The following is a 12,441-nucleotide window of genomic DNA, read 5'->3' on the forward strand; positions in this document are numbered from 1 at the left end:
ACTCATATTTGTTGCACTGTTGTGTCTGCAACTGGTGAGATGGTGTTCAAACATGTTCAGGTGCCGTTTGGCTCTAGTGACTTTAGGTGCCTGTCTGGAACATAGGATTTAATGTTCTATTCATTGTTTCTGAGGTGCTGTCGTGAATCTTTGTTTTGTTGTATGAAGTGATGAAGGGATTCTGTGGTCTGCACAGAGGAAGGGAGCACTTTGTGTAAGGGCCTCGGTAATCTATTTGTCAATGCAGACCGTTGAGACCAAAGATGAATATGATTTTTTTTGGGCCAAATTTCTCTTGGGTTTGAAACCCGTCTGCTGGATCGAGGAGAAGCAGAGAGAATAGTGGGATCCAAATATGTTTTGTTGTTGTAGTTTTTATCATTTTAAAATGTTCAAACAGTAACTTCAGAAAGTATACACAGCACACCTATCGACTTTTTTCTACATTTTGTTGTTTTACAGGCTGAATTTAAAATTGATTACGTTTAGATTTGTCACTGGCTGGCCTACACACAATATCCCCATAACGTCAAAGTAGAGTTTTTCAATATTTGTACAAATTAATTAGAAATTAAAAGTCTTCGATGTCTTGAGGCAATAAGTATTCAATCCCGCCTAAGTAACTTGAGGAGTAAAAATGTGTACCAAGTTATATATAAGTTGCATTTCAATAATAGTGTTAAACATGATTTTGACTACCTCATCTTTGTACCCCACACACGTAATTATCCGTAAGGTCGAGCAGTGAATTTCAAACACAGATTATACAACAAAGACCAAGGTTTTCCAATGACTCGCAAAGAAGGGCACCTATTGGAAGATGGGTGTAAAAATACAAAAGCAGACATTGAATATCCCTTTGAGCATAGTGAAGTTAATTACATGTTGGATAGTGTATCAAAACACCCAGTCACTACAAATATACAGGCGTCCATCCTAACTCAGTTGCCGGAGATGAAGAAAACCGCTCCAGTAATTCACCGTGAGGCCAATGGTGACTTTAAAACAGTTACTGAGTTTAATGGCTGTGATAGGAAAACAATTAGGATGGATCAACAACATTATAGTTAAACGACAATACTAACCTAATTGACAGAATGAAAAGGACACTTTTATACAGGATTAAAATATTCCAAAACTCCATCCTGTTTGCAACAAGGCACTAAAGTAAAACTGCAGAAAATGTGGTAAAGCAAGTCACTTTTTGTCCTGAGTTCAAGGTGTTATCTTTGGGGCAAATGCAACACATTACTGAGTACCACTCCATATTTTCAAGCATAGTGGTGGCTGCATCATGTTTTGGGTATATGCTTTTAATTGTTAAGAACTAGTGAGTTTTTCAGGATAAAAAAATAAACTCAATATAACTTAGCACAGGCTACATCCTAGAGGAAAACCTGGTTCAGTCTGCTTTCCACTAGACACTGGGAGATGAATTTACCTTTCAGCAGTACAATAACCTAAAACACAAGGCCAAATATACAGTGGAGTTGCTTACCAAGAAGACGGTGAATGATCCTGAGTGTTTCAGTTAGTTTTGACTTAAATCTGCTTTAAAATATATGGCAATACCTGAAAATGGTTGTCTAGCAATGATCAACAATCAATTTTGACAGAGCTTGAATAATTTTGAAAAGAACAATGGGTAAATATTGTACAATCTACACACAATCCATTGCTGCCAAACGTGAATCTAAATATGTTCACTTTGTCATTATGGGGTATTGTGTGAATCCAATCAGGCTGTAACATAACAACATGTGGAATAAATCAACAAGAGTGTAAACACTTTCTGAAGGCACTGTATATTGTGTCACTGCCTGGTCTAACAGTGGGCCAATTCCAATCCCCTTAATGTAAGATGGGATCATCATTCTATGAACCTGCTGGTTCAACACTCCAATTGAATAATTTATTCTGGGGTTGATCTTCATAATGGTAATGGTAGTTCGCTTTCTCTCACACTGTCTCTTGTCAGGTTTATTTTTTTTTCATTAGAAAATGGTCTTTGGATGTGATTCATCCATTGACATGGACATCACATTTTAGTTCTCTATGAATAATTGTAAAATTGAGAGTAAAAAAATCAAATTAAAAATATATAGAGAAGGTCATACTGGAAAATACAAAGACTGCCTATTTAAAAGATAGGAAAACATTTTATGAGTAGCTCGTGACATATTTCATATTTTTTTTAAGTAACCCTCATGCTAGAAAAGGTTGAAGACCCCCCCCCCCCCTGTAATCTTTAACCACAGACAGTGTGTCTTGCTACTAGTCATTAGCACTGGGTCCATAACCACAGATCTATGCTTAGGGGCAACTTTTACATTAGACCTGTTTTTCGCTTGACCTTTTCAGCCCAATCAGACAGTTCTTGAGGCACTGAACTCTAGCTGTGTTTTTTTCCCCCCTTCCTCAGAACTCTCCCATGATGCCTGAGGTTCGGGAGCTTTCAGACGCACTGCCGGAGTTGCCCATGGACCCCATCACTGGTGTGGGGGTGGTGGCCTCGCGAAACAGAGCGCCTACTGGCTATGATGTGGTGAGTACATCACAGAGGTGCAGGACTCAGGAAAGATGTGTTAATTAAAAAGGATATCGAATCAGCCTGTTTGATGAAGGTTTAGCCACACAAGCTATTCTTGATGTTGGCTTGTGATGTTAATCACACATTTATTGCGTTGATTCTTACACTGATGTAGGCTTATACAGTTGAAGTCGGAATATTACATACACTTAGCTTGGGGTCATTAAAACTCATTTTTCAACCACCACAAATTTCTTGTTAACCAACTATAGTTTTGGCAAGTCGGTTAGGACATCTACTTTGTGCATGAAACAAGTCATTTTTCCAACAATTGTTTACAGATTATTTCACTTATAATTCACTGTATCACAATTCCAGTGGGTCAGAAGTTTACATACACTAAGTTGGCTGTGCCTTTAAACAACTTGGAAAATTCCAGAAAACGGTGTCATGGCTTTAGAAGCTTCTGATAGGCTAATTGACATCATTTGAGTCAATTGGAGGTCTACCTGTGGATGTATTTCAAGGCCTACCTCCAAACTCTCTTTGCTTGACATCATGGGAAAATCTAAAGAAATCAGCCAAGACTTCAGAAAGAAAATTGTAGAACCTCCAAAAGTCTGGTTCATCCTTGGGAGCAATTTCCAAATGCCTGAAGGTACCACGTTTGTCTGTACAAACAATAGTATGTAGGTATAAACACCATGGGAACACGCAGCCGTCATACCGCTCAGGAAGGAGACGCGTTCTGTCTCCAAGAGATGAACGTACTTTGGTGCGAAAAGTGTAAATCAATCCCAGAACAACAGCAAATACCTTGTGAAGATGCTGGAGGAAACGGGTACAAATGTATCTATATCCACAGTAGAAACGAGTCCTATATCGACATAACCTGAAAGGCCGCTCAGCAAGGAAGAAGCCACTGCTCCAAAACCACCGTAAAAAGTCAGACTGCGGTTTGCAACTGCACATGGGGACTAAGATCATTCTTGTTGGAGAAATGTGTCCTCTGATCTGATGAAACAAAAATAGAACTGTTTGGCCATAGTGTCCATTGTTATGTTTGGAGGAAAAGGGGGAGGCTTGCAAGCCTAAGAACACCATCCCAACCGTGAAGCATGGGGGTGGCAGCGTCATGTTGTGGGGGTGCTTTGCTGCAGGAGGGACTGGTGCACTTCACAAAATAGATGGCATCATAAGGAAGGGAAATTATATGGATATATTGAAGCAACATCTCAAGACATCAGTCAGGAAGTTAAAGCTTGGTCGCAAATGGGTCTTCCCAATGGACAATGACCCCAAGCATACTTCCAAAATTGTGGCAAAATGGCTAAAGGACAACACAGTCAAGGTATTGGAGTGGCCATCACAAAGCCCTGACAAAGCCCATCACAAAGCGCGTGCAAGCAAGGAGGTCTACAAACCTGACTCAGTTACACCAGCTCTGTCAGGACGAATGGGCCAAAATTCACCAAACTTATTGTAGGAAGCTTGTGGAAGGCACTCAAAAGGTTTGACCCAATTTAAGCAATTTAAAGGCAATACTAAGTTGAGTGTCTGAACTTCTTACCCACTGGGAATGTGATGAAAGAAATAAAAGCTGAAATAAATCATTCTCTACTATTATTCTGACATTTCACATTCTTAAAATAAAGTGGTGATCCTTATTGACCTAAGAAAGGGAATTTTTACTAGGATTAAATGTCAGGAATTGTGAAAAACTGAGTGTAAATGTATTTGGTTAAGGTGTATGTAAACTTCCGACTTCAATTGTAGGTAGGGATGTAACGAGTCACAGATTTGTTTCAAATTCTGAAGATGCAAGTGCATCGGATCCCAATGCAAATGTAGAATGCCAAGTCTCCCTTATGGCTCAGTTCAGGTGCACACACACACACACACACACACACACACACACACACACACACACACACACACACACACACACCTCGTTTCAAATAAAAAATGTATGGTTCCTGTATCGGAGCCCATGTATATCTAGATACGTATTGAATCATCTGGAAAGGGAAAGATGCACATGCTTAGGCCTAGTTGTACTTTTCAATGTGAAACAACATCCTGCAGTTTGAGTCTCCTTGAGCGTTGCAGCCAGCAGCCTTGTGTTTATGATTCAGAAGGTGGCCATCTTGTTAGCCTGTTGAAGTTCTCTAGGCCTCCACACTGCTGTAGCCTCTCGGCTGTGCCTCATCCTTTCTGCTGGCACCCAGAGGACCTAGGCTTAACTCCCAGTGTGCCCAAGTTGAACTGGAGAAATTTGCAGGTGCAAGTTTACATGGACACAGGCTCACGCTGCAGGGTGGATGGGCAGCAGAAAGTCTAGCCCTGTGGGCACTTAGGAAGGCAGGAGTTTGTTTGTGAATTCAGCAAAGCTCAAACCAAACATCGGACTAGCGTAGGCTGGAGGGCATCTATCGCATGCCTTCCTTTACCAACAACAACGATATCTCTTCCCTGGGTATGGAGAAATTTATAAGAAAATTGACTGTTAGATTTCAGTGCAGCCTTTGATATTATTGACTATAACCTGTTGGAGAAAAAAAACGTAGGACTTTTCAACCTCTGCCATATCGTGGATTCCGAGCTATCGATCCAATAGAACAGTTATTTTTTTGTAATGGAAGCTTCTCTAATGTCAAACATGTAAAGTGTGGTGTACCGCAGGGCAGCTCTCTAGGCCCTCTGTGTGTCCATGTCTTAGGCTGATGCAACCATATAAGCATCAGCAACCACAGCTAATGAAATCACTGAAATCCTTAACAATGAGTGGCAGTCTGTTTTGGAATGGATGGCCAGTAATAAACTGGTCCTGAAAATCTCTAAAACTAAGAGCATTGTAATTGGTACAAATCATTCCTTAAGTGCTAGACCTCAGCTGAATCTGGTAACGAATGGTGTGACTGTTGAACAAGTTGAAGAGACTAAATTACTTGGTGTTGCCTTAGATTATAAACTGTCATGGTCAAAACATATAGATTCAATGGTTGTAAAGATGCTGAGAAGTCTGTCCGTAATAAAGAGATACTCTGCTTTTTGACACCACACTCCAAAAAGCGAGTCCTGCTCTAGTTATATCTGATCTTGATTATTGTCCAGTCGTGTGGTCCAGTGCTGCAAGGAAAGACTGACATTAGTTAAGCTGCAGCTGGTCCAGAACAGGGAGCCACGTTTTGCTCTCCATTTTAATCAGAGGGCTGATATAAATACTATGCATTTCAGTCTCTCTTAGCTAAGAGTTGAGGAAGGACTGACAGCATCACTTATTTTTAGAAGAAACATTAATGTGTTAAATCCCTAATTGTTTGCATAGTCAACTTACACACAGCTCTGACACACACACTTACCTCACCAGACATGCCACCAGGGGTCTTTTCACGGTCCCCAAATCCAGAAAAATTCAAGGAAGCGTACAGTATTATATAGAGACATTATTGCATGGAATTCTGTTCCATCTCATATTGCTCAAATGAACAGAAAACATGTTTTGTTTTTTGTTTGTTTAAACAGATAATGCAACACATCGCAGCACAGCGCCTCTCCCCTATTTGACCCAGATAGTTTGTGTGTATACATTGATATGTATACATTGATATGTAGGCTACGTGTGTCTTTAAAAAAAAAATGGTATTTAGTTCTGTTCTTGTCTATTAATTATCTGCATTATGTCATGCTTTGTGTTGGACCCCTGGAAGAGTAGCTGCTGCTTTTGCAACCAGTAATGGGGATCCAAGTAAAATACCAAATATGGAAATTAAATTCAGCATTCTGCACTTCTGTAACTATTGACAAGTTAGTTTCTGTTCTGAATACACATCGTTAAACATTCCTTTATACTCCCTGAGTGCTCTCCAGCCTCGTTCCCCGAGTGCTCTCCAGCCTCGTTCCCCGAGTGCTCTCCAGCCTCGTTCCCCGAGTGCTCTCCAGCCTCGTTCCCCGAGTGCTCTCCAGCCTCGTTCCCCGAGTGCTCTCCAGCCTCGTTCCCCGAGTGCTCTCCAGCCTCGTTCCCCGAGTGCTCTCCAGCCTCGTTCCCCGAGTGCTCTCCAGCCTCGTTCCCCGAGTGCTCTCCAGCCTCGTTCCCCGAGTGCTCTCCAGCCTCGTTCCCCGAGTGTAGTCATTGACTCAGGCTTGTCATTGATGGTCACGCTCTCCTTCTCACCATCTCAAAGGAAAGGCACCCGCTGACTCATTGCCACGGAGAAGAGACTCATTTCTGTGTGCGGGCAGATGGCGCAAAGCCACGACCCGATGTCACGAAAGTCTGGGAGTGGCGCATGGATCCGAATATTCCCCAAGATTCTAACAGCTTGTGATTGGCTGTTGGCCATCGTTACCAGCTGCCACAGTGAACCCTTCCCTAGTAACAGTTCTTCTCAGCCTGGTCCTCTGCTGCTTGGGATTTCCATTCTTGGGAGGCCCCAAGATGTGAATTTCTAACACAGATTCAACCACAAATACCGTGGAGGTTTTCCAATGCCTCGCAATATAAAAAGCAGACATTGAATGTTCCTTTTGAGTATCGTGTATGGTGAGTATTAATTACTTTTTGAGTATTAATTACACTTTGGATGGTGTATTAATACACCCATTTACTACAAAGATACAGGTGTCCTTCCTAACTCAGTTGATGGAGAGGAAGGAAACTTCCCCATGAGGCCAATGGGGACTTTAAAACAGTAACAGAGTTTAATGGCTGTGATAGGAGAGAACGGAGGATGGATCAACAACATTGTAGTTACTCCACAATACTAACCTAATTGACAGAGTGAAAAGAAGGAAGCCTGAACAGAATAAAAATATTCTGAAATATGCATCCTGTTTGCAACAAGGCACTAAAGTAATACTGCAAAAAATGTGACAAAGCAATGGTTGTCTAGCGATGATAAACAATCAATTTGACAGAGCTTGAAGAATTTTTTTTAATAATGGCAAATGTTGCACGATCCAGGTGTGTAAAGCTTTAAGACGTACCCAGAAAGACTCCCAGCTCTTAGAAACTTACCCAGAAATACTCACAGCTGTAATCGCCGCCAAAGTTGCTTCTACAAAGTATTGACTCAGGGGTGTAAATACTTTATGTATATTAGATTTTTTTTAAATAAATAAATGTAATACAAAGTTGTTTACGTTCTTGTTAGTGAGCATTTCTTCTTTGCCAAGATAATCGATCCACCTGACTGGTGCGGCATATCAAGAAGCTGATTAAACAGCATGATCATTACACAGGTGCGCCTTGTGCTGGGGGCTCTAAAATGTGCAATTTGGTCACACTGCTACAGATGTCTCAAGTTGAGGGCGCATGCAATTGGCATGCTGGCTGATGCCGTCAACCAGAGCTGTTGCCAGATAATTTAATGTTAATTTAACCACCAACATCGTTTAAGAAAATTTGGCAGTACATCCAACCGGCCTCACAACCACAGACCACGTGTGTATGCCTTTGTGTGGGTGAGTGGTTTGCTGATGTCAACGTTGTGAACAAGAGTGCCCCGTGGTGGTGGGGTAATGTTATTGGCAGGCATAAGCTACGGACAACGAACACAATTGCAATTTTATCACTGGCAATTTTAATGCACAGAAATACCATGCCGTGATCCAGAGGTCGTTGTGAGACCTTCAGTTTGTGATCAACAGATGCACATCTGTATTTCCAGGCATGTGAAATCCATAGATAAGGCCCTCATTAATTCCTTTCAATTGACTGATTTCCTCATATGAACTGTAACTCGGTATAATATTTGAAATTGTTGCGTTTGCTTTTGTTCAGCATATTTGAAGATACTTTAAAAAATGCGTACTTCCATTTAAAAAATTTGAAAAGTCAAATACACAAAGTATTTCTACATGCAAATACTTAAGCTAAATACGCTGCTCTAGTGCCTGATGGTAAACAGTAGGCCTAGTAATTCCTGTCATGTGACAGGATATACAGTAGATATTGAGCGGCACTGAGAAACGTGGAGAAGAGCACACTTTGAATTAAACGAGTTATCCTGAAAATATTCCTCGGTTGTCAGTTCTGATCCATTCTTAGAATATTGGGATTGTTGTTTGGGCCTACCGGCCCTTCACACCTGGGCAGAGATCTAACAAAACTCCTAGTCTTGTTAGCTGGCATTTGGCTAGGGCTTTTAGTGTGGACTCTTCACCTAGATAGTCCAGTTGTTGACTTTTTTTTATTGATTTTCTTTTCAACTTCCTTCCGGCGAGCTTCTTTGAAAGCAGCTGGATGAATTTGCGTACAGCTAGTCTATTGCTATCCAGTCATAGGTCTGTACGTCTCCTGTCTTCAATGGGATTGGCACAGTCTCTACTTCACTCGTAATGTTTGCGGCTACAGCTCTGCAAACACCACACTCTGACACACTAGTGAATTTGTTCAGGGTTTGGGTTTTTACCTCTGAATGCCCACAATTTAATCTGATTATATTATCAGGACTGCGGGAATGTGTTATTTCTGTATTGGTGCATTTGCCTCCATCAAATGTACTTTTTAGCAGCACAGGCTATCTGTTCAAGGGCACACACGCACGCATGCACACGCACACACACACCATACTTGTTCAGTATGTTCCTTCAGGCGTGCTCATTCCAAACTGCTCAATGACCCTTCCATGACCCCTGAACAGAGGCTACATATACATCACAACAGAGGGCTGGCTTAGCATATCAACCCCCCCTCCCACAAATATACACAGACACACAGGGTGGCGTCCCTCCAGACTAGTGCCCAGTCCCAGTCAGGGTGGCGTAATCCCACTTCTCTTTGTCACGAGTACCCCTCGTCCTTAATCTTACACTGGATCTCTCCCATGGGCCCTCAACAGGATGCTGTGGGCACTGACCCTGGAAAAGAGGCTGAGAAAAGATGTCTTGTACGTTTCCTAAACCCCATGCATTTTCTCTCTTTCTCCTTCCATGTATGGTCCTTGCCAGTTGGTTAGTAGTACTCGGTCCATTAACTGGCTCGCTCCATCAAAACTCATTTTTGGAAAAGCAGTCCCCCACCACCAACGGTTTTTATCTCTCTGTGGTAGAGAAAATATCATTGTCGAGGCTTCGCTGACCTCTGGTCTGACAGGGAATCTACATTTCTCACTGATAGCCAAGTAAAGATGGTTTCCCAATGGTGGAACAAACTCCCTCACGACGCCAGGACAGCGGAGTCAATCACCACCTTCCGGAGACACCTGAAACCCCACCTCTTTAAGGAATACCTAGGATAGGATAAAGTAATCCTTCTCACCCCCCCCCCTTAAATCAAATCAAATCAAATTTATTTATATAGCCCTTCGTACATCAGCTGATATCTCAAAGTGCTGTACAGAAACCCAGCCTAAACCCAGCCTAAAACCCCAAACAGCAAACAATGCAGGTTAAAATATTTAGATGCACTATTGTAAAGTGACTGTTCCACTGGATGTCATAAGGTGAATGCACCAATTTGTAAGTCGCTCTGGATAAGAGCGTCTGCTAAATGACTTAAATGTAAATGTAAAGACACTTCCCTCTGAACTCAATTATACATCATTGGGGTGGCAGTGGCTTCCAAACCAGCCTTGGTGGACCACAGAATTTCTGTTGCCACGGAGAAACCCAAGAATATGTTGCTTTTGCGTGAGGGTCGCTTATCCTGCAGGTCGCTTATCGCTCATCCTGCAGGTCGCTTATCGCTCATCCTGCAGGTCGCTTATCGCTCATCCTGCAGGTCGCTTATCGCTCATCCTGCAGGTCGCTTATCGCTCATCCTGCAGGTCGCTTATCGCTCATCCTGCAGGTCGCTTATCGCTCATCCTGCAGGTCGCTTATCGCTCATCCTGCAGTTTTTGTCTTCTTCTCTCAAGTTAACAGCCACTGCTGGATTGGCCAGATACAGAAGACCTACTTACATGAGGTGTAACACCCCAATATCCCACAGGTTCAAATATCCTCAGAGTTACTGAGAGGTGGATCCCTCAATTCCCGTTTGCTTAATCCACATTTTTTTTACATGAGTTTAATGTCAATGTTTAGTATTTGTGTTCACGTCTTTTCAAGTGTTGTGTTTTGACAATAGGTGTCAGTTTTCAGTCTGGAACTTAAGTAGAAAACTGCCATTGTCTGTCTCCAAGCTTGACCCGACCTCGTGTCAATCAGCCAGTAAAATCCTTTTATTTGCCAGCATCAACAGATTCATCACTATCTTCCCTCAATGGTGATAGGTCCACACTGACTAGCGACGCCCCTCTAAATGGCTATCCCTCTCCAACCAACAGGTCTCCCAAACAACAGATGGTCTTGACGCTGACTTGTGGAAAGACGGCCTGTTCAAATCCAAGGTGACACGCTACCTCTGTTTCACCAGGGTCTTCTCTAAAGAAAACGTAAGTGATGGAAGTCGACATGCATTCATGATACCACACTGCCACTCTAATGCCCACTGTGATGAAAATCTGTGCTCTTGAATGGTTTGTCTACTAACTCAAATCACAATTTATTGGTCACATACACATATTTAGCAGATGTTATTACAGGTGTAGAGAAATGCTTGTGTTCCTATCTCCAACAGTGCAGTAGAATCTAAAAATACACTACAATACACTCATCTAAATGTAAAATAATGGAATTAAGAAATATATAAATGTCAGGACGAGCAATGTCAGAGTGGCATTGACTAAAATACAGTAGAATAGAATACAGTATATACATATGAGATGAGTAAAGCAGTATGTAAACATTATTAAAGTGACTAGTGTTCCATTATTAAAGTGACCAGAGACTCCATGTCTCTGTATAAGGGGCAGCAGCCTCTAAGGTGCAGGGTTGAGTAACCGGGTGGAAGCTGAATAGTGATGGCTGCTTAACAGTCTGATGTCCTTGAGATAAAGCTGTTTTTCAGTCTCTCGGTCCCCGCTTTGATGAACCTGTACTGACCTCACCTTCTGGATGATAGCGGGGTGAACAGGCAGTGGCTCGGGGTGGTTGATGTACTTGATGATCTTTTTGTCCTTCCTGTGACATCCGATGCTGTAGGTGTCCTGGAGGGCAGGTAGTTTGTTGACGCGTTGGGCAGACCGTGCCACCCTCTGGAGAGCCCTGATGTTCAAATAATTACTGTAGGGAGGAGGAACCTGTTTCCCAACACAACAATACAATAAGCCACTCTAATCAGAAACTCAAACAGCATGCATGACTCACTCTCTGTGATGGGGAAAGAGACCAAAATATCTCATCTGAAGCACCTTGTTTTCTGGCAGCTTTTTTGTACCATAATTTATGTTACCAGACAAACATATTCTGCAAGAGTCACCCGTTTCTCTGCTTAGGCTAATTAGCCCCAAAAAAATGAAGAATGTGATTTATATAACGCTTTACCAGGTGCTATAACATATGCCAAGCACCTTTTTATCCAAAGCGACTTAACCATGTGTGCGTATATTTTTCATACGGGTGGCCCCGGGTATCGAACCCACAACCCTGGCATTGCAAGTGTCCTGCTCTACCAACTGAACCATACAGGACCACTATGGTTGGAAACTTGGCACAAAGTAAGAAAGGCAAAATCTACCCTGGTGGATCCTGGAACTGTGATGCTTTTAAAAAATGTATTTTATTTAACCTTTTATTTAACTAGGCAAGTCAGTTAATAACAAATTCTTATTTTCAATGACGGTCTAGGAACAGTGGGTTAACTGCCTGTTCAGGGGCAGAACGACAGATTTGTACCTTGTCAGCTCGGGGGTTTGAACTTGCAACCTTCCGATAACTAGTCCAACACTAACCATTAGGCTACCCTGCCGCCCCGATTACCTGGCGTAGAGAACTGTGATACCGATGACCTTATTTAGGCGTAGAGTCGGTTGGTAGAGAACTGTGATACCGATGACCTTATTTAGGCGTAGAGCCGGTTGGTAGAG

The 12,441-nt window shown here is 42.2% G+C and overlaps 1 protein-coding gene across 3 annotated transcripts in view; it reads left to right on the forward strand.

Annotated features, from left to right (window-relative positions):
- The window catches only part of mvb12ba (multivesicular body subunit 12Ba), a 42,595-nt gene that overhangs the window by 7,599 nt on the left and 22,555 nt on the right, over positions 1-12,441 (forward strand). For 2 of the 3 annotated variants that reach the window (XM_046290619.1, XM_046290618.1), the window contains exons 2-3: positions 2,423-2,545; positions 10,801-10,908. In XM_046290619.1, the coding sequence (XP_046146575.1) occupies positions 2,432-2,545; positions 10,801-10,908 (222 nt within the window). In that variant the 5' untranslated portion in view covers positions 2,423-2,431. Of the gene's footprint in view, positions 1-2,422; positions 2,546-10,800; positions 10,909-11,254; positions 12,073-12,441 lie in introns of those variants that run through there. The other variant, XM_046290620.1, reaches the window with a different exon arrangement.

The sequence above is a fragment of the Oncorhynchus gorbuscha genome, linkage group LG11 (assembly GCF_021184085.1).
Source record: "Oncorhynchus gorbuscha isolate QuinsamMale2020 ecotype Even-year linkage group LG11, OgorEven_v1.0, whole genome shotgun sequence".
NCBI lineage: Eukaryota > Metazoa > Chordata > Actinopteri > Salmoniformes > Salmonidae > Oncorhynchus > Oncorhynchus gorbuscha.